A 20,339-nucleotide genomic window follows, 5' to 3' on the forward strand; every position below is an offset into this window, starting at 1 on the left:
TCCTACCAACTTATGCAGCAATGTCTCCATTAGAATTTAAATCATACCTTATAGGTATTGAGATATTAATTTTTAACTGACCAATGGTTTATTATATCCCAAAATAATGTGCTATACAACTAAACCAAATTGTACCCTAAATTAACAAGCAAATTCCAAATAATGTTTCTGCATAAAAAACAAAAATTAAAATTTTCCATTGGCCATTAACACAAAATCAGTTTTCTGTAACAACAGAAGAAAATGAAGACTTTGCTAACTTCCAAAAGAAGTGCTTTGATGAACTAGAGTCCAATAAAACACACACACACACACACACACACACACACACACACACACACACACACACACACACACCCCTATGCACCTACATTGAACCATCTGGGGCCGAAATGCCACGGTTGTGCTCGGCAAGTGGAGTGGGGAGGGGTTGTGTTTGGTCAGGTGGATAGAGGGAGAAAGAGTTGGGAAGCAGAAGGATGTGTGGGGATGAGTACCTTGGCAGCTCGGAGGGAGGCAGCGGATGTGTGGGATAGGAATGTGGGAGGAAGGAGTGGCAGGTGCACAGGATAGGCACGTGAAACACAGGTACGGGAGCTGGAGTGGTGCCATCTCGATCCTTCCTTGTAACATATCCTTTGCTTCTGTAACCGGTCTGACCTCAATCTCCACAAACTCACAGTCTCCAAACCTATACCCAACAGTTGCCCCTCCCTCCTCACACCCTATACCCAACAGTCCCCCCCCCCCCCCCCCCCCAGTCGTGTCACTTCCTCCCAGTTCAAACTTCCACAGAGTTTCATCATGCACTGCCCCTCACTGGCTCCAGTATTTGAGTGTCACCTGCCTAGCCCATGTATCTGCCACCCCTCCCTCTCACATTCCTAATCTGCACACTTGCTGCCTCCTTCCAAGCCACTGGCTACCCATCCCCAAACCCTTCTTCTGCTTTCCATCTCTTCATTCACCCAACTGGTCTGACACACCCCAGTCCAGCAATCCACCTGCTGAACTTGCAACCTTGGCACTGTGTCTCCGGCTGGCAGAATGTACATGCATGTATGTGTGTGTAACTGTCTGTGTGTGTGTGTGTGTGTGTGTGTGTGTGTGTGTGTGTATATTTGTTGGTACTCTAGCTTGTCAAAGCTAGGAAAGTTTTCATTTTCCCTTGTGTGTACCTCTCAATGACAAATATTTACATAATTGTGCCAGAACTTTCCTATGTACACCAAGAAAAAGTAATAGTGCGATGTACATGTACAGACAAACAAATGATTACAATTTCAGAAAATTTGTGTGATTTCTTCAAGAGAAAGAGCTTCACAAATTGAGCGAGTCATGACAAGTTGGCCTACCCCTGACCCGTATGCAAGCAGTTATTTGGCTTGGAATTGATTGATGGAGTTGTTTGATGTCCTTCTGAGTGATATTGTGCTAAATTCTGGCTAATAGGTACATTAGACTGTCAAAATCTTGAGCTGTTTGGAGGGCCCTGCCCACAATGCTTAAAATATTTTCAATTGGGGAGAGATCTGGAGACCTTGTTTGCCAATGTAGGGTTTGGCAAACATGAAGATGAACAGTAGAGTCTCTTGCTGTGTGCGAGCAGGCGTTACCTTGTTCAAATGTAAGCTCAGGATGGCCTGCCATGAAGGGCAACAAAATGGGTTGTAGAATATCATTGATGTACCAGTGTGACAACCAAAGGGGTCCTGCTATGAAATGGAATGGCACCGCAGACCATCACTCCTGGTTGTTGGGTAGTATGGCAGGCAACAGTCAGGTTGGTATCCAATCGCTGTCCAGGGTGTCTCCAGACATTGCTGGCCATTGCGGCTCAATTCTAAATGGGACTCATCCCTGAAGACAATTTCACTCCAGTCAATGAGCTTCCAGGCCAGAGACATGTCTGGAGATGCCCTGGACGGCGATGGGATACCAACCTGACTGTTGCCTGCCATACTACCCAACAACCAGGAGTGATGGTCTGGGGTGCCATTCCATTTCATAGCAGGACCCCTTTGGTTGTCATCCATGGTATCCTTATAGCACTGATGTGCATTGGAAATATTCTATGCCCTGTTTTGTTGCCCTTCATGGCAAGCCATCCTGTGCCTACATTTCAGCAAGGTAATGCCTGCCCGCCTGTGGCGAGAGCTTATACTTCTTGTAATCATTCTTGCCAAACCTTTCCTTGGCCGCCAAGGTCACTGGATCTCTCCCCAATTGAGAATGTTTGGAGCATTATGGGCAGGAACCTCCAACTAGTTTGAGATTTTGACAATCTTTTCGTCAGTTGGACAGAATTAGGCACAATGTCCCTGAGGATGCATAAGGGCCAGATGTGGACCAACACATAACCGACATGCTCAATGTGTGAAGCTCTTTCTCTCAAATAAATCACCCAATTTTTCCGAAATTCTTATCATTTATGCGTCTTTACCTGTACATTACATCTACTTATTTCCATCCCATTCAGATAATTCCTTCCTTTATTTTTTTCTTACAATGTATTTTTCTGTAACAAAAATTTTAACTGCCCATTAGTCCATAAAACCAAATAATAATAGTTTCTGATTTAAGTAAATAGGAATCCAAGCAAGCCTACTTCATTGTTCTTGCATAGTACATTCATAATATTAAACACAAATAAGACTCACAGTGGTGAAAACCATATGATCATTAAATAGAACCACTGTAATAAGGTCTACCTTCCTATGGAGTGCAGATAATAGGCATGCAGTAAATTGAAAAGCATGGCAGTCACTTTCTAAATACAAATCCATTTCCATTCCAGTTGAACAGTAGTGGTGCTCCTGATTCACTTTGTAGTAGCAGAGTCAATTAATAACAGCTATCGAAAGAAGACCTGAGGGCAGGCCAGCCAGTTCACAGCCTTGTATTGACCCATTATAGAGTTTCATGTGACCAGTCCATGATATGAGCGGATGAAACAATATGGAGGCATCCTCGCTGGACATGGGAGATGTTATCCATATCTTCTAAGAGCCAGAGAGAGAGAGAGAGAGAGAGAGAGAGAGAGAGAGAGAGAGAGACAGAGAGAGAGGATAATATAAACTTCTCTCTCTCTCTCTTTCTTTCTTATATTTTTCTGAGAGTGAAGTTTACATTGCTTTCAGGTTTGTCTTCTTTTATACCTTCATTGCTCTCTGCATCATCATGTAATAAAGCAAGTAAGATTCATATTCACTGTAGATGTCAAGGGTGAATAAATGCTAAGTGGACACTGGACATTGTGTGGTACCAGTGTCTAATCAGTTTTTCCATGTAGTGAGGTATCATCAATGCCATTTGTCTTTGTCATTAGAAGTGTCAATTATAGGAGTTTGTGAAGCATTGGTTTCTTTATTAGTGAAATTACACAGTGATGAATTTCTTTTATTTCTGCCAATGGTCAAAAAACTTTTGGTTCTTAAGACTACCAGCTATGGTCAACAGTGGCCATTTTCAGAGCTGCAGCAAAATATGGGAAACGAAATAAAACTAGTGAACAGATTGCGTCTTAGACGAATAAAATATGCCATAACAGTTATTACATCCGTGGATGTGAAAGCATGTGCTTAAAATGTGATGAGTCATACCTGCTTTATAACATGTCCAAATATAATAATATCCTCACAAAAGCAAAATCAGCTTAGCATTGTTGCATGTATTTAAAATACAGTGTAAACAAGGTCACAGTTCTGGCAGAGTCATTTCTCCTCTATAGGTACTGTTCATAACAAACTGTAGTACAGTAGCTATGTAATATATTTGCACCGTTAGCTCGTTAGTTGTTGCTGCTTATAAGTCTACACATATGTGTCAATTATAAAGTTGAACAGTATGCAATAAATAAGGAGTAGAATACTTAAAGTCTATAGTGGGATTGCCATATGTGTAAGGTATTACAGTGATAAAGTGTAATAATTAGAAACAAGAATAAAGTTAAATTTAAAATTGTCAAAAGGAAATGATTGAGTATAATATATGATGCTGAGACGCTCTTGTGGTCATTTTAGACAAAAATAATAGCAAACATATGAACAAGTTTATGGAACTAATAAAATAACGTAAAGTTGATAGAATAACTAGGGAAAGAAGGGGAAAGGATGAAAACAGGAGACTTAAGTAAGCAAACAGCATAGCCACTAGAATGCAGCATAGGCGAGAAGTCGGAGGAACTTAACCACCAGAGGGCCTCATGTACCCTGCAACATGCTGTTCTAAGAAAAGTATAATAAAATATTGTAGCATTTACTTCATAAGGTTATCTTGCTAATCAATTGTATTACATAAACAGGGAAGGGAGAATCAAATGTGAGAGTAAAATATGTGCAATGATGTTAAGTTGATTTTTGTGTGTATTTTGTCATGATGCCTCTACGACTTTATTACATTAGGACATGTTATAAAACCAGTATGCCTGATCACATTTTAAGCACCTCCAAGAAAGTGATAAGTTTTCTTTTTCACTAGTTGTATTTCATTTACCATGTTTTGCTGCTCATCTGAAGACAGTCATTGCTGACTGAAACTGGCAGTCTAAGGATCACAGGTTTTGTGATCATTGGTTGAAATAAAAGAAATTCATTCTACACCTCCTTTTTTAATCTGCAACCATGTTGCAGCTTGTGACACAGTGATGAATTACTGAGGGCAGTAATTCATTGTATTCTATGGGCTGAAACCAATTGAAGTGTTAGTTCACACCTTATATTATCTAGTATTACTCCTCTTCGTGTTTTATTTCATTGCTTGTCATTTCTTTACAGTCTGTTTGCTTCTAGCCATCACATCATTTGGCTGCAGAATACGTGTTACCATGTTCTAGCCTTCATTGTGTCAAAGCAAAAATTGGCTTATAATAAGACTACATAAATATTTACACCTATTACTTCATTTCATTGTTCACTATGTGAAGTGTAATCCATGAAGTGAATAGTGGATGTCACATGAAAAAAATTGAAGCTACAGTGAATTTCTGGTCTTGTTAAATGAAATATGTGCATGTGAGATGGATGATGCTAATCCTTCCTTCTGCCATACTCAAGGCTATTATGTGATGTCAGCATGATATTAATTTATGATTAATGTCTCCACTTGATACTAATAACTTTTTATGTGCTTTTCAGGGATGGTGTAATTCAAGTTATCAGCAGTTATTATCAAGAAATAATGCAGTATCTAAAGATTGTGTATGAGGGATTTGGTGAGCACATTGAAATGGTGAGGCATGTTATGTTGCAGAGTAAGCTGGGCAAACTGTTTCTGTGCATACTACTTAATTAATCTATAGAAGTTGATTTCTAATAACGAATAACAAATTTTCTCTTTTTTAGGTTTTAATGCTGATTTTATATAATGTTTTTAGCTCAAGAATTATTTATACCCATTGAATAGAGCTAAACATTAATTAATTTAAATGGGTAATGTTGTTCATTCTACTTTCAGTAATTGATGATTTTATACAAAATACATGTATCTTCTGGCAGTATTAACAATAGTGGCATAAAAAGGGAAATTCATTTCAAAAATTTACTAAATTTGCAACTTACCTTCAGGATGTGTTACAGTCAATGAACATGTATAAAATGAAATAATGGCACTACTCCTAGCTTTCAAAACTACAGGTTCGTTATGGCAGAATACAAGAAATAAATGGTAGTTATTTTGCAAGGATATGTTTGGAGACAGGTTACTCAGAGGAAAGTTTGAGAAGGATCCATCTTGCCTGCATACGATAAAAGGCAAAGATGAATAAAAAGGCTTCAGACACCAATAGAAGCACACCAGTAAGTACTGTGCCTGTCACATCAAAGACAGTTCAGAGTGGTAGAGGAAGAAGTAAAAATCCATATAAACAAAATGAAAATAGCAAGTGGAGAGAATAAGATAAACGTAAGCTGAAGTCAAAAGAAAATGAAACACATGAAAAAAACATAAGTAAACCATTTCTTAGTTCAAAAGTACATCCAGTAACTGGGTACCTCTTTCGATGCTAGTCAATTGGCAGGATGAGCATTACTGTAAGGGAATTTGATTCTACAGCATTATGACAGGGCGAAAAACACTAAATAAATTACTTTTTCTCTCTCAATATGTGGGCAGGGTGGGTTCTTCCTTGGTTTGGGTATGAGGTAGAATGAAACAGCATTTTTACATAAGATAACTTTTATTGAAAGTTTTGTACAACGGTTTCCTTACTGTATTGTCCTGGCTGGGAGAGCGACAGCTGTGTCATTGGTGAAGCCTTCTGCTTGTGTGAGCGGCGGCGTCTGATAACGCGTGGCGTGGGTATCTCGTGTCACCGTCTCACCCAGTTTCCTGGAGATGCGCCTCGTGAGGTGACCAGTTTAATTATTGAGAACGAAGTCGTGAATCGGATGGTGATACCTTGGATGTGGCGTCCCAGTGTTTCTCTTCTCTAAGTGGCCGCATCTGTCCATGTTGTGCATTGGCCAGCGGAGCGGCACGGCAAGGGAAGGCGTGTCCCGAACTCGAACAACGGACTCCAGCTTGCCAGTCTTCGCCTGTCAGATCTTCATCACCAGCTCACAGGTGACTGCTGATGTGAGGCCGTCTCCCTCCTGTCCTCATGAGTCACCCGAGTACGTAAAAATCAGTCTTCAAATACCTTCTGTCTTTTGGCGGCGAGGCTGCTGCTTGCTATTCCATTACAGTGGCGGACTTGGTGGTTCTGTGTACTATATAGTCTCTTCCTGCATGACGGTCTTCAGCTCCGAAACTGAACTGAAAACTACTACCGTCGGGCCCACTGCGTCTCGCGTATTTATTCACTTCAGTTCACTGGAGGTGAACGACTTCACGGTCATTGCCTCTTCTGTCACGCTGAAAAGCTTCTCGAAGAATCTACTTAACGTCGGTTATTGGCTCTTGGAATGTAGGCGAGGGCCTTTGATCACATGTGACAGTTGAGAAACATGTGAGCTGGTCATTGCCTCTTCTGTCACGTTGAAAGGCTTCTCGAAGAATCTTCCTAACGTTGGTCATTGGCTCTTGGAATGTAGGCGAGGGCCTTTGATCACATGTGACAATTGAGAAACACGTGAGCTGGTCGGGCGATGTCCTGATGGCTGAATCGACAGCTTCCGCTTATGTGGGGAGGGCAGTGGCTTCTCCTGCACATGCTGACTTCACGGTCATTGCCTCTTCTGCTCTGCCCGCTGTGTGCCAGAGTGTAATTCTTCTAAACTAAACTAAGTTTTTCATTTATTTTCTAATTTCTACTTCACTTCACATGGATTTCTCTAATTTATTTACCTATCTTAAGTACCACTCAACAATGCCATAACTGTTAATACATTTATCTCCCTGAGAGACAAGACAGTCAATGCCACTACTGAAAAATGTTTGTGGTTGCCTACGGAGTCATGATTGTACCTATGCGTGCACCTCTTTATCCAAAGCAAATGAACTCTAATAACATGGAAATCACATTGGGAGATATCGGTACTGTATGAAGGATGTGTGAGAGCTCCCCAGTAAAACTTCTGCAGTCCAGTCAAAAAATTTTGTCAATATGTGGACGGTCACTATCTTGAAACAGAATGATGCTGCCCATCAACTTTCCTGGGCATTTGGGCTTGGTGGAATGCTTCAATTTTTGCAAAGTGTCCATGTATCATTGTGGATTAGTTGTGGTCCAGTAATTGATAATTTTGTATAAAATACATGTATCTTCTGGAAATATAAACATGGTGGTATAAAAAGGGAAATTCATTTCAAAAACATTGGGGCCATGCATTCATGGTCATCATGACTTTTCCGGAGCTGACTTACATTACTTTGGTTTTTTTTGTTGAGGGTGAATCCTTGTATTTCCATTGTTGGCTCTGATGCTTGCTGTCTGGGTCAAAATGGTGGCACCGTGTTTCATCTCCCACGAGAATAAGGAATGGGAAATGATATTCTTCGTCATGATATTGCGCCAGGTGCCACAGTGATGTCAGCTTCTGTTCAGATTCTGTTCCTCTGTCAGGCGGTGGCGAACCCACTTCACAAAGATTTTCTGGAACTTCAGATGCTCTGTCATGATGAAATGAGCAGTACTGTGACTGATGTCCAACATGAGCCAAATGTCTTCCACCATTGGTCATTTCTTATGGCAGCATCCACAGCAGCAATGATAGAAGATGTAATGACAATATGAGCCTGTCCTGCCATTCAGTGACATCTGACCTTCTTGAAATTGTTTATTCCACACAAACACATGCACATTTAATGTATTGTGTTGCAGTGATTTGAGAATTCCTGTGTAAATCCTAGAACCACTCAGCCTTCTACCTTATCGAACACGCGAAATTCTGGATTTTAGTGTGGGATGGTAGACTCCTACCTACTGCATGTCACATGTATGTGTGTGCAGGTTTAAAATCAGTTGCTGGAAGAAAGTAGATGCAGCGGTCAGACGGCACTGACAAGTACCTGTCGGGCAATTCATAGATGTTTTAGTGAGTGTGTAAGGAAGAACCATGGAGTTTATGTGCAGCTCTGTGCTTATTGTGTCATTGACTATTGTTATTAAAACAAGAACAGTTGAAAAAGTGATCTTGTAGACCCTTGACGCAAACTTGTTAGAGGCAAAACCAATTTTATGATTCATGTTAAGAAAGGTCATGGTATCCGAGCCAACTTTCTTTTAACTGTAACCCAGTTTGTTCCTAAAGTCTGACTGTATGAGAGACTTGCAGGAAGTTACACATTCATGTGGAAAGTGAAATTTTTATTGTGTATGGAGATCAAATATGTCATTAGTCGATGAAAAGTAAAGTTTGTGTGTCTACTTGTTTCATAAGTAGAAAGAGTCTAAAAATTCCTGTACCTAGCGTTATTCGATGGAGAAGAAGTCAAGTGGGTTTCCAGCAGCTGGCTATTCAATAAAGAAGAGTGACTTTAAATTCCAAGTAAGTCATCTCATAAAGAAGTGGAAGGTGATGTGGGGGAATAAGCCAATATAACCCAGATTCACACTCACACTTTAATTCATCAGAACATTATATTGTTTGCCGTACACAGCAGACTTTTGGGCATCAATTTCACTTCCTAACACTACTGCAGTCAAAAACTGTACTACACCTTGCTGATCATCTTTCATGGCATTCATAGTGAAGTTGGATGCACACATGACTAGTTGACCTGAAGTTGAGCATGTCTAAGAGACAAATGGCACAGCAATGAACCTTTGCACTGTTCCTTTCTGATTTCCAATAGAGGACACTTCTTACCGAAGTACACAAGCTCATTATATATTCTGTCTCATTTTCATTTGTCTGCCTCTTATAATTTATTGTTAACAGATTAAAGGATAGAATGTAAGGAGAAGAGAAACAGAAAATATCTAAACATTCTGAGAAGCAACAGTGGGAAGAAAGAGAGTGGTAAAGGTGGGTCTGATATAGGTAGAATTCAGGAGTATGGCAGCATGAAAAGATATGTTGAAGAGCAAGCTAGCAGTTCCAGGCTACAGGGAACTGGTTGTAATTGGGAGTTTCTTAAGTACTGTTGGAGAGTGCACTCATCAACTGGTACTGCATTTCTCAAAGACAGGCAGCTTGTCTTTGTCCACTGGTGTGGTCCGCCAATTTGATGATCATTTTTATGTAGAAAGCTCTACAGTGATGAAACACTAGCTGGTAAATGATTTGAGTTGTTTTGCACTTCATAATCCAGACCCAACTCACTAACTATGTAGCAGGCTTCGAATTGTACCTGTTTGCAGAACAGTTCTAACATTAATCCTAAAGTGATTCCCCTCTCCTCCGATAGCCACTGTCTGCAGGGATTCAAAAAAATCCTCTCTTCCAGCATCACCTGCATATTCTTCCTGAGAAACACATCCAAAACAGTAATTTTTATGGCAGCAATGTCCCATGACATCTGTGATATTTAAATAGACCAATAAATATTCCATTGCAGTGATACTTGACCAAGGTGACTATGTGGCAGTGGGGGTGCCTTGTGTCTGTCCCAAAACACTTTACCAGTGCAGAATTGAAATTTAATTTATGACTTTCCTTTAATTTTTAATCTTTATGCGTATTTATTATCTTTCTATCAGATAGTATATACCGTGTTAGACAACACACACATTCACACAATTGCAACTGACACACATACATGACCATTGTCTCTGGCCACTGAATCCAGATTGCGAGAAAATGCATGTGATGGGAGATGGAGATGGAGTTTAGGAGGAGGCTGGAGCATGGAAAGAGAGGGATAACACAGTAGGGGTAGGAGACCGTAAAGTGCTGTGTGTGGGAGCATACAGGGATATGGTGGTAACAGCAGAGGACATCTAGGTGCAGTCAGGAGGGTAGATGGTGGTGGGGAGTGGAAAATAAGAGAAATGAAGAAACTGTTGGTGCATTGGTGGAATAGAAGGCTGTGTAGTGCTGGAGGGGGAGCATAGAATAGATAGGTGGGTAAAGGACAGTGACCAAAGATGGTTGATACAAAGGGGTGGGGGGTTTACAGGAATGTGGGATTTATTTCAGGGTGAGTTCCCACGTGCACAGTTCAGAAAAGCTGGTGTTGGTAAGGACCCAGATGGCACAGACTGTGAAGCAATCATTGAAGTGAAGAACGTTGTGTTGGGCAGTGTGCTCAGCAACTTGGTGGTCCAACTGTTTCTTGGCCACAGTCTGTCGATTGCCATTCATGCAGGCAGACATCTTGTTGGGTGCTATGTCCACATGGATTACAGTTTAGGCTTTAGATTTTATATGTGTTATAAATGTGAGTATGACAGCTATTATTGGCATGGATTGTGAGGAGAAAAACTCTCAGTACGTGTGTAAGGGGTGAATGAGGAAACAAGACAGCAAGAAAATATTTGTATATCCAATACATTATTATACGAGTATAAGGACAAGCAATTATATGTATGTTACTATATCAGCTAGGCACCATGTCTATCATGAACCAAATGGTATTCTTATTTTTTATGTTGTCAACATGTAAGAAAATATTGATAATAAAGATGTATAAGACTTCATTCATTTATTGATTGTAGAATTGTAATTGTACAAAATCAGTAATAAAACTGATATTGTATTTAACACTACTTTGGTTCTCCTGAGAGGTTTTAGATTTATACAAAGTTTGTGTCATTTATTGTGCATTTTAGATGGAGGCTCAGTGGTCCAATTATGTTCTGCGCATGGATTCAATGTTTGAGGAGGCTTTACAACTCTGTATTAAAAACTCTCTTGGAGTTATGTATGTTATACTTCATGGAGATGGTACTATTGGTCCACAGCCATTGATTAAAGTAGACGCAATTTTGATGGACAAAAAGGTAACTGACTACACTCACTTCCTAGTTCATTACTTCATACCAATTATATTTGTTGATGACACCTAAAATACAATTCAGTTTAAGTATCATTTACACAACTACAGTGAAAGAATCAAAAATAACTTTTGTATAAGCTCTGCCTATTTTCTAGGTACAAAGTGGATTATTGTATTCATGCCTACAAAATCCATCCAGAACAAATTCAGTTTCCTTAAGGCATTAAAAGTCTGAAAACCTATGATATTAATGGTATGCTTTTGAGTGTTCAACCTAGATGTTGATATCATTTTTCTGGACAGTATTTCAACATCTGACCCAGTCATCTTCTTCAGGTAATGTTAGCTATATTATTCTGCATAATTTCTGCCTGGACTCAAAGATCAAATATTTATTTATCATTACTAATGGATCATAATTAAATATTTACCACTACTGCTATGAATATGTATAAATAGAAGCTCCACACCAATACTACTTCACAGTTTGGTGGGAGACTAGGCAGCAAGTCATGTAATAACGCTAGTTACAGCACCTGCAGAAGATGACTGTGTCAGTTGCCGAAATATTTTACAGAGAAATTACACCTCAGCTAAAGACCCAAAAGCACACAATTAATCAAACATGCTGAGAGAACCTGACAGTATTATCAATTTCTTTTAAAGTTGTCTTATGACATATTTTTACAAACTTAAATCTTTAATGTTGTTTGTTAAATATCAGTTTCATCATAGAAAAATGAAGAAAGCATTAGGAGATAAATAGTTGCTATTTAATATGACGTAGGAAGCAGCAGCAGCAGCCGTTTTTAATGTTTCAGCTTTTAAGCTGATTACACGGTGTTAAATTAAGCTTGTGGAAACACAAATAGCATATAGTACTGCAGTAACAATTTATTGTTAATACAATCCACAGGTTTAATAATATATATAAAAAAACTGAATCTTGTTTGTTGGTGCACAAAAATACAGTGTTCTTACATTGAATCCTCTTGCTTGTCATCAGGAACTAAGAGAGAATAACGAAGTTCTTGAGAGAAACAATGTAGATGAGAGTGCACAAACAACAGTTTGTCAGTACTAAGGATATTTTTGAAGGGGAGATAATTGATAAACTAAGAAAATTGAATGTCTCATGCAGGATAATAATAGCAGTGTAACCAATGATGAACAAATAACATTCCAGCATTCTACTTACAAATTTAAACTATAGTTACACGCATTGCAACATACACGTAACAGTTAGCCGTGGGGACGATAATGGAGGTTTTGTGACAGAAGAAGAGGTTTCAAGTAAGCAGTGGAGAGTAAGTCTTGATAAAGTTTTGTGTCTATGCTACTAGACAGAGGTTTATTTCACCTCACAATTAATGGATCCAGCAACCAAGAGATGAAGTGTTGCCATAAGAAATACATTATGTAGTTATAAAGCACTTTCCAAATAAGGTTCAATAATGAAGTCCACCGCCATTGTAAGAAACAAGTGAGGGTTGTAGGCTTGTGGTCCATCAGGTAAATTGGCTCAGTGAGAAACCTTTTATCAAGGAGTCACATTGCTTATTCAAGAGTTTGAGGCAGCATGTAGTGTTGCACATTGTATAGTTGTTACAAGAACACTATTCTGCTCCTCCAGGAATTTGATGTTCTGTGCTAGAGGAAGCAGGTCAGGTGCTCAGGTAGGCAGCAAGAGTCATCTAATGACATTCTTTAAGATATGGCTGCAAGTCACAGGTGTACCGGTAGTTGGTCATAGTGTTGGTTCACCTGATGTCAGATGATTCAATGACAGAATGGTGGCAGCTGGTGTGGGTGAGGTGCACTAGTGATATGGCTTGCTGAGTTTGGCAGTCTGAGGACACATTTTTCATAAAAAGCACTCTGATTTGTTCATGGCAGTGTACCATAAGCTACACACATATTGATGATACCACTTCCACTAAATATATAGCATTTAGCCAAAGTAGTGGAAGGTAGCAAAGAGTGGGAAATGACTGATCTGTAGAAGAACCTCAGCATTTAGCATGGGATATGGGTCAGACCCAAGTGATCATCACCTTGGGATATGTTTGGATCACTGTTGTAATGTACACAATACCAGTTTTCGTGTCCAGAACATGTTTCTGGATTCACAGTGCTATTGGCACAGCGATAGCAAACATAATTTTTAGCAAGCTATTTTAACTGGTTGTACACCCCTCAGAGACATGGTCAGGATTGGAAAATGATGTAGGCTTGTAAGTGATATGTGGTACTCAGGTTTAGAAAAAGAAATCATATAACTTTGTTTGCTTGTGTGTGGGGGAATACATGGCAAGGATTCACAGGGGGATGAAGAAGATAACTTCAGCAGCCACAGACTGTTCTCAAAGGAGAAGGGAAAATTGAAAGGTGAAGGAACTAAGCCTTTTAGCATCTGTGTCTGTGTCTGGAAGATATGTTTGTCAGTTGTGGATGTGAGAGCCTTCAGTGTCCAAAGTCAGGTGAGCCTGTGATGTCATTTGATTGGCAAGGTGACTTTGCTGATGACAGTTCAGTCTATTCCGGCATGAACTGGTCAATTGTTGTCATATCAGCTAAAAGGCGATGAATGAAAAAGGCGACTTCATTGTAAAATTTTAATATCCCCCCTCCCTGAAAGAGTTCACTGTGTGTGTGTGTGTGTGTGTGTGTGTGTGTGTGTTGGGGAGGGGGGGGGGGTGAATTCAGTGATGTCAATGGTGCCTTAAATCTAAGGGGTAACAATAGTCATTTTTCATTTAACAATTCAGTAATTTGATTTCATTTAACAATTAAGATCTTGGAATATGAATATAAATGTTACATTACCATGTGATGACTGCAGTCATCAACACAGAACTGACAGTGGTGGCTTTACAAAGGTAGGTGAAGCTAGTTTCAGAGACAGCTTTAAGGATTACTGAATACAGAGGGAGAATGGAAGCATTGTAGGTCAAATTTATTACAAATTAAGTCCTTTAAGTAACATTGTAGCTGTTCAATTGATGAAGGAAAAATTGCAAACCTGAAAATATATTAATGTGCAGAAGGGGCACCAAATCAGCTACTTGATAAATCTTTCTGATCATCAAACAATTTACATAATTGTGAAAGCAAGATAATTAAGTTCAGTTAAACTAAACAGGAAGATTGTAAAAATAGCTCATGACAATAAAACAACATCAAACAAACAAATAAGGACAATAATAAAGGGGTGATGTTTGAAAGTCACTAAAGTAAGCAATTCATAAGACAAATATAAAATATTAGTTTTGATTAAAGATAACAGTTATTAGTTTTGCACTGGAACTTGGCCAAGACGTGTGGTCAGCTGGAGTGGCTACATGGGTTCTACTACAGAACTTGCTTGTGAAAAATCTCATTCAGAATAGCAAGCAGGATGAAAATCGCTGCGGGAACAGTTATATCAAGTAAAATATGGTAGAAAACTGTAAAATGGGCAGCAACTCTATCTAGTGATTTGTTGCTGCTCCTGTGCCATCAGGTTATCCAAAGACTTGAATAATTCAGTGTTGCTAGCAGTCGTGTTCTGGAGGGTTTCAGTTCTCTTCAAGTACAAGATGTTCATTTAAATCAGTATTCCAAAATATCAACAACTGAACCATTTTAAATCAGTTAAACATTTAGGATTGGAACACAAATTGCAGCTCCTCAAAATTCTGAAACAAATGAGTGGAAATGAAAGCAGTGTAATAGAAAAATTGTGTGTATATTGATGTTGACATAGATCATGAGTATTTGGCAACTGTAAACTGCATGTTATAACCATAGTCCACTTCAAGTGCTTTCTTTCTCATCATTGTCGATCCGGAAAGAAAGTACCTTACAAAACACAGCACACATCTGAATAAAGGGCCAAATCATCAATCATTCTGAGGATTAGTGTTCCTGAAAAGTGTTTATTGTATAATGGTTCAAATGGCTCTGAGCACTATGGGACTTAACATCTCAGGTCATCAGTCCCCTAGAACTTAGAACTACTTTAACCTAACTAACCTAAGGACATCACACTCATCCATGCCCGAGCAGGATTCGCACCTGCGACCGTAGCGGTCGCGCGGTTCCAGACTGAAGCGCCTAGAACCGCTTGGCCACCAGCGGCTGGCTATTCTATAATGTTTTAGGAATAAATATATGAAGCATTGTATGAAGTATTTATGACATCCATACTACCATTGCTGTTCTGCGAATGAGTAAATAAATAAATTGTTGTTTAAAATAATTAAAATTAAAACGAAGTTACCAACAAATAATAAGCAACTTCCCTATACTGACACTCCAGCCTTATAGTTTCTTATTTCTGTTAACGAAGTTGTCTGTCACATCCAGTGGTGTAATAGATACTGAATGACGAATGGCAAGAGGTCTAATCCATTTAGTCTTTTGTGAAACGATGAAACATAATTATCGACCAAATTGAACAGATACAGCAGCATGCATTATTCATTTTTAGAACTTTAAAGGCTAATAATAGATAATGTAATAATGGTTATGTAACTTCATGTGAGACAATAAACTTTGAAACTTGCCTGTCCTGTTGAATTTTGCAGGTATACCTTGATTCTCTTTAAAGTATAGAATGACCTCTCTGGTGTGGCTGTAGTTATAGAAAGTGTGGCTGATGTTTTCAGAAGCTTGTTGCTATACTTGTATTTATTGCATAATTGCCGGATTTAAATAGCAGATGAAGATCTGGAATCTTCTTGGGCCAGAACTCTTCTCATTCTTCACTATTTGAAAGTACTTCACTGGTTGAAACTGGGAGCAGTAAAGAAAATCCAGAGGGAAATTTCTTATGTTCTGTAAACTTCAACTCTATTGTGACAGAATTTAAAAATGGTGTAAAGAGTGCCACTTGGTGTTACTTTTCAGGATCACACATCAAGTAGTTTGGTCTCTTGTTTTGGATCTTAACCACCGGGGAAAGTAATATTGAGGTATCCAGCTGCTGACAAATTTCAGTTGCTCTCTCAAAAAAGCCCTGAAAGTTTTTTTAGTGTCAGACCTCAGAATTTCCAATTCTTTTTTAGTGTCATAAGCTACTTTCGTGGCTTCTCTCAACCACAGTTTTTATTTCTGAAGAATTTTGCTTCATATACATCCAAATCCAAAGACCTTAGCTATCAGTTAGACAGGGGTGTCAAATTCACACTACAGAATGGAACACATTAAAAATTTTTCCTCTGTAGAAATCAGTACCAGCATCAAATCTTTCAGTCCATCCAGTTGCACAAAGGTCTTTCAGGGTTCTTGGATTAGATGATCCATCATGATTGTTTATGCAATCTGAAAAAACATCTTTCCTTTTTGTGTACCTAAAAAAATTATGAACTGGCTCAAATATGAGACATTGAGCTCAACAGTGGACACAGAGTGCAATAGAATGTGTTACTCTGACTTCATCTTGCAGTCCTTACAGCTTCCCTGACGTTGGTGGAGCACTATCATAAACTTTACCTCGTAGATATTGTGTACCTATTCCAATTTCTTTCAGCTATTCTAACAGATAAGATGCTACATATTTTCCAGATGAATCTACTGTTTGTAGGAAGTCTTCCCTTAGCAATTGTGATTACTAGTTAACATAACCAAATACACTGAGTAGTTTATGATGACAAAAACAATCAGTTATTGATAAAATTATTTGGATGAATAAAATCTACTCGCCAAGTGGCAGCAGAACACACACAAAAAGACTGTTGTGATTGGCAAGCTTTCGGAGCAAATGGCTCCTTCTTTAGACAGAAGGGCTGTCACCCTTTGTCCTTCCCCTTCAACCCTTCTGCCTGAAGAAGAAACCCCTGGCTCCAAAAGCTTGCCAATCACAACAGTCTTCAGTGTGTGTTCTACCACCGCTTTATCTATCCAGTTATGCAGAGTAGTTTGTTACATCCCACTGATATTAGCAGTCTTGTGAAATAATACAGAAAAAACACTTGGATATGTTTACTTTTTCACCAAGTTTTTCAAGAATTCTTACATTACATGATTCAGTAATTTCATTTGGTGTGGTAGGACTTGTATGCAACATGGAAATGAAGTCCCATGCTTCTTGACAGAGCATAGGGGAATGATACAGGAGACCCACATCACTGTACTAGGCAAGGTACTAATGGAGGTGGTTTGCCATTGCCTTCCTCTGACTGTAATGGGGATGAGTGATGATGATGAAGACAACACAACAACACCCAGTCATCTCAGGGCAGGTGAAAATCCCTGACCCCGCAAAGAATCGAACCCGGGTCCCCGTGCTCGGGAAGTGACAATGCTACTGCCAGACCACGAGCTGTGGACAGGACTTGTGTACTTATTCCTTTTTTGATGACTTTCTAACTCGATGTCTGCATTGGCACAGAATCTTAATTTAGCCCAAAGGTTTCTTCAATGCGGTCTAGTAGTTCCTTGGAAAGAATTATTCCAAAATCCTTCCTTTCTCTTAAATCAGGTTCTTGTCTACCACATAAATAACATTTTTAATTGTGAGTTTCAAATTCTTCCTATGTTATACATGTTTCCTTAGTTCTCATGATCATTTCAGTTGTCAACAGATGTCTGAGCATTCTTTTTTATAGATAAAAATAGATCTGCATAAAGAATGTAATTTTTATAATACTGATATATCAAAATATTCTACTGCATTCTTCTGATTGTTATATTTCTTTTTATATATTGAACCAAGAGGCTGAAAATTCATTCCAGCCTCTAACCTTTAAAATAAGACACTAAATTTGCACTAAGTCACATCATCAATAGCAATGTGTTCTAGCCACATCTATTTAGACAACCATCTATGTTGAAATCTGAGGATTTATCCCTTTTCCTGATTATGTTTTCAGTCTGGAAATGTGTATATTTCTTCTGAATGAGTCATATATTGCTTAATATTTTACATCTGTCAGTATTGCTTAAGTTACTTCTATCAACAAACAAATACATGTCATTTTTTACAGATGGAGTTGGTAATGGGGAAATGCTAGTACAGTCATACTTGTCTTCTGAACTGACTACATCAGATCAAGAGCAAGAAGTGACACTAGAGCTAGCTTGCTCACTTTAAGGTGTTCATTGGGTCATTCCAGTTTTGCAACTTTACTTTGAATAATTAATTTAATTTACACTTGCAAGGGTCTTTTTTAAGCTTTCGAGTGATGATAGTTCCAGAAAAGAGGCAATAAACATGTGAAATGTACAGTATTGAAATATTGTGACACTGTATGCATAAAATAATCCTAAATACTATTTATTAAAGTAAAAGAGAAGAAGTAGTCTAAGTAAGATTATTTTTTAGAATATGTGTTTTCTAATATATTATCTGATAAGTGAGAAATTACATAGAATGAAATGATTAAAATTCCACTGGCTGATTTGGTAATACTACAGAATATAGGCCCATTCAGGAAAAGCACATCATCACAATTTTTTACTAGATAGAAGGCAGAAGTTGATATAAGTTTTTGGTGCTATGATAAGCCTCGACTTTAGTGGAGTGTGAGGCGCGTAGAAAGTAGGAAGGAAAATATGGTTGCCACATTGAGGAGCAACATAAGAGGGGGAATGTTACCAATGTGTTGTACAATGATGCCACCCAAAGCATGCATGCACTCATATGAAGAGCAGCTATGGTGTAAATTACACACAGAAGTAATGAGGTTGGGTGAAAGTATATCATAGAGTTGATCATATTCAAACATAACTGTACTCATTATGCTATTCCCTTTTCACTCAATGCACACAAAACAAGTTCATCATGCTACTGTAGTGATTCAGCTGTGAAGTCACTGAAATTTGCACTGTCATAAACATAAGACAGTTCACACAAAGTGTATCGACGCATACTGACAACAAGGAGGGAGCCAAAGTTCAACTTCAGACATCATTCCACTTCTTGCTGCTGTGTTCTACAGGCACAGTTTAATCTCACATTCATTACAACTAATAATAGCCATATTTTAGTGTGAGCACATTTAAAAACACTAAAGAAATAAAGGAAGAAACTATAATGGCTCTGGGAGGGAACTTTGGACCCCTCTCCCTGTCCCCCCCCCCCCCCTTCCTCCCCTGCAAACCTATGACCCTACTTTTTGTAAACTGAAACTGATAAGGCAGGGTGTGTACTGTGAGAGAAGCTAAATTTCAGAATGAATAACAGGATTGGTTCAATAGTGTCATTCAGAGTTTGTTTCAGTTGCACTGAGTACCAAAATTTATGTCGCAGGATATGTTCAGAATAGAAGCCTGTGACTTGTTACCTGTGTAAAGTTAAATTCTGATTGGAATGGTGTGTGGGGCAGTGTATATCTAGCTGCACATTATGCTGTGAATCAAAGATTGCTTCATTTGACTATCAGTTGGTGACCAGTTATATCTATTAAATAAGAGACACATTTGTCTTCAGTATAATCCAAGAAATAATGGAGTCCACAAAAAGAGCTCTATTACTTGGAAACTGGGCACAACGAATGGTGCTGGGTTGCACTTATTTAGTGCTGGTTGAACAATTGGTGATTTGGTTGAGTAGCGAGTGTGATCTCAGTATTTCCTCAGAGCCCTTCAAAACAACGAAGCCACCTTCTCCAAGATAATGGCTTGTGATCTGCACTCTTGTAATTCAAGTTTTCAACTTCCATAGACTTTGAACATAATTTTGCCATACCAGACAGTGGTGAAAACAATTTAGTGAGAATGTCTGAACATAGCAAAATAATACAAACACATGACAGAATCATTCAGTAGTAGAGGCATATAATAAAATGTGGAGGAATAACTAAGAGAGCAAAACAAGGCTGGTTAATTATGGGATAACAGGGAGCACGCAACATACAAATGTAAAAGTAGTGACACATTAGTAGCACAGGGGCCTGCTAGTCATGGGAACTAAGATATAACCACATTAGAACACAGAGTCGTGTGTAGTATACAAAAGATGTCAGCTGTGTGGCCGGCATTGTTTGATGAAGTCCAGGTGTCCACAACAGGTAGGCTATTTTCCATACCAACAATCC

General features: G+C 38.8%; 1 protein-coding gene across 1 annotated transcript in view; it reads left to right on the top strand.

Annotated features, from left to right (window-relative positions):
* Positions 1-20,339, top strand: part of LOC124802831 (dynein axonemal heavy chain 2) — a 1,031,222-nt gene that overhangs the window by 221,144 nt on the left and 789,739 nt on the right. Inside the window, 2 exon segments of the mRNA XM_047263843.1 lie at positions 5,136-5,229; positions 11,153-11,323. Coding sequence (XP_047119799.1) covers positions 5,136-5,229; positions 11,153-11,323 — 265 coding nt within the window.

The sequence above is a fragment of the Schistocerca piceifrons genome, chromosome 6, assembly GCF_021461385.2.
Source record: "Schistocerca piceifrons isolate TAMUIC-IGC-003096 chromosome 6, iqSchPice1.1, whole genome shotgun sequence".
NCBI classification, from domain to species: domain Eukaryota; kingdom Metazoa; phylum Arthropoda; class Insecta; order Orthoptera; family Acrididae; genus Schistocerca; species Schistocerca piceifrons.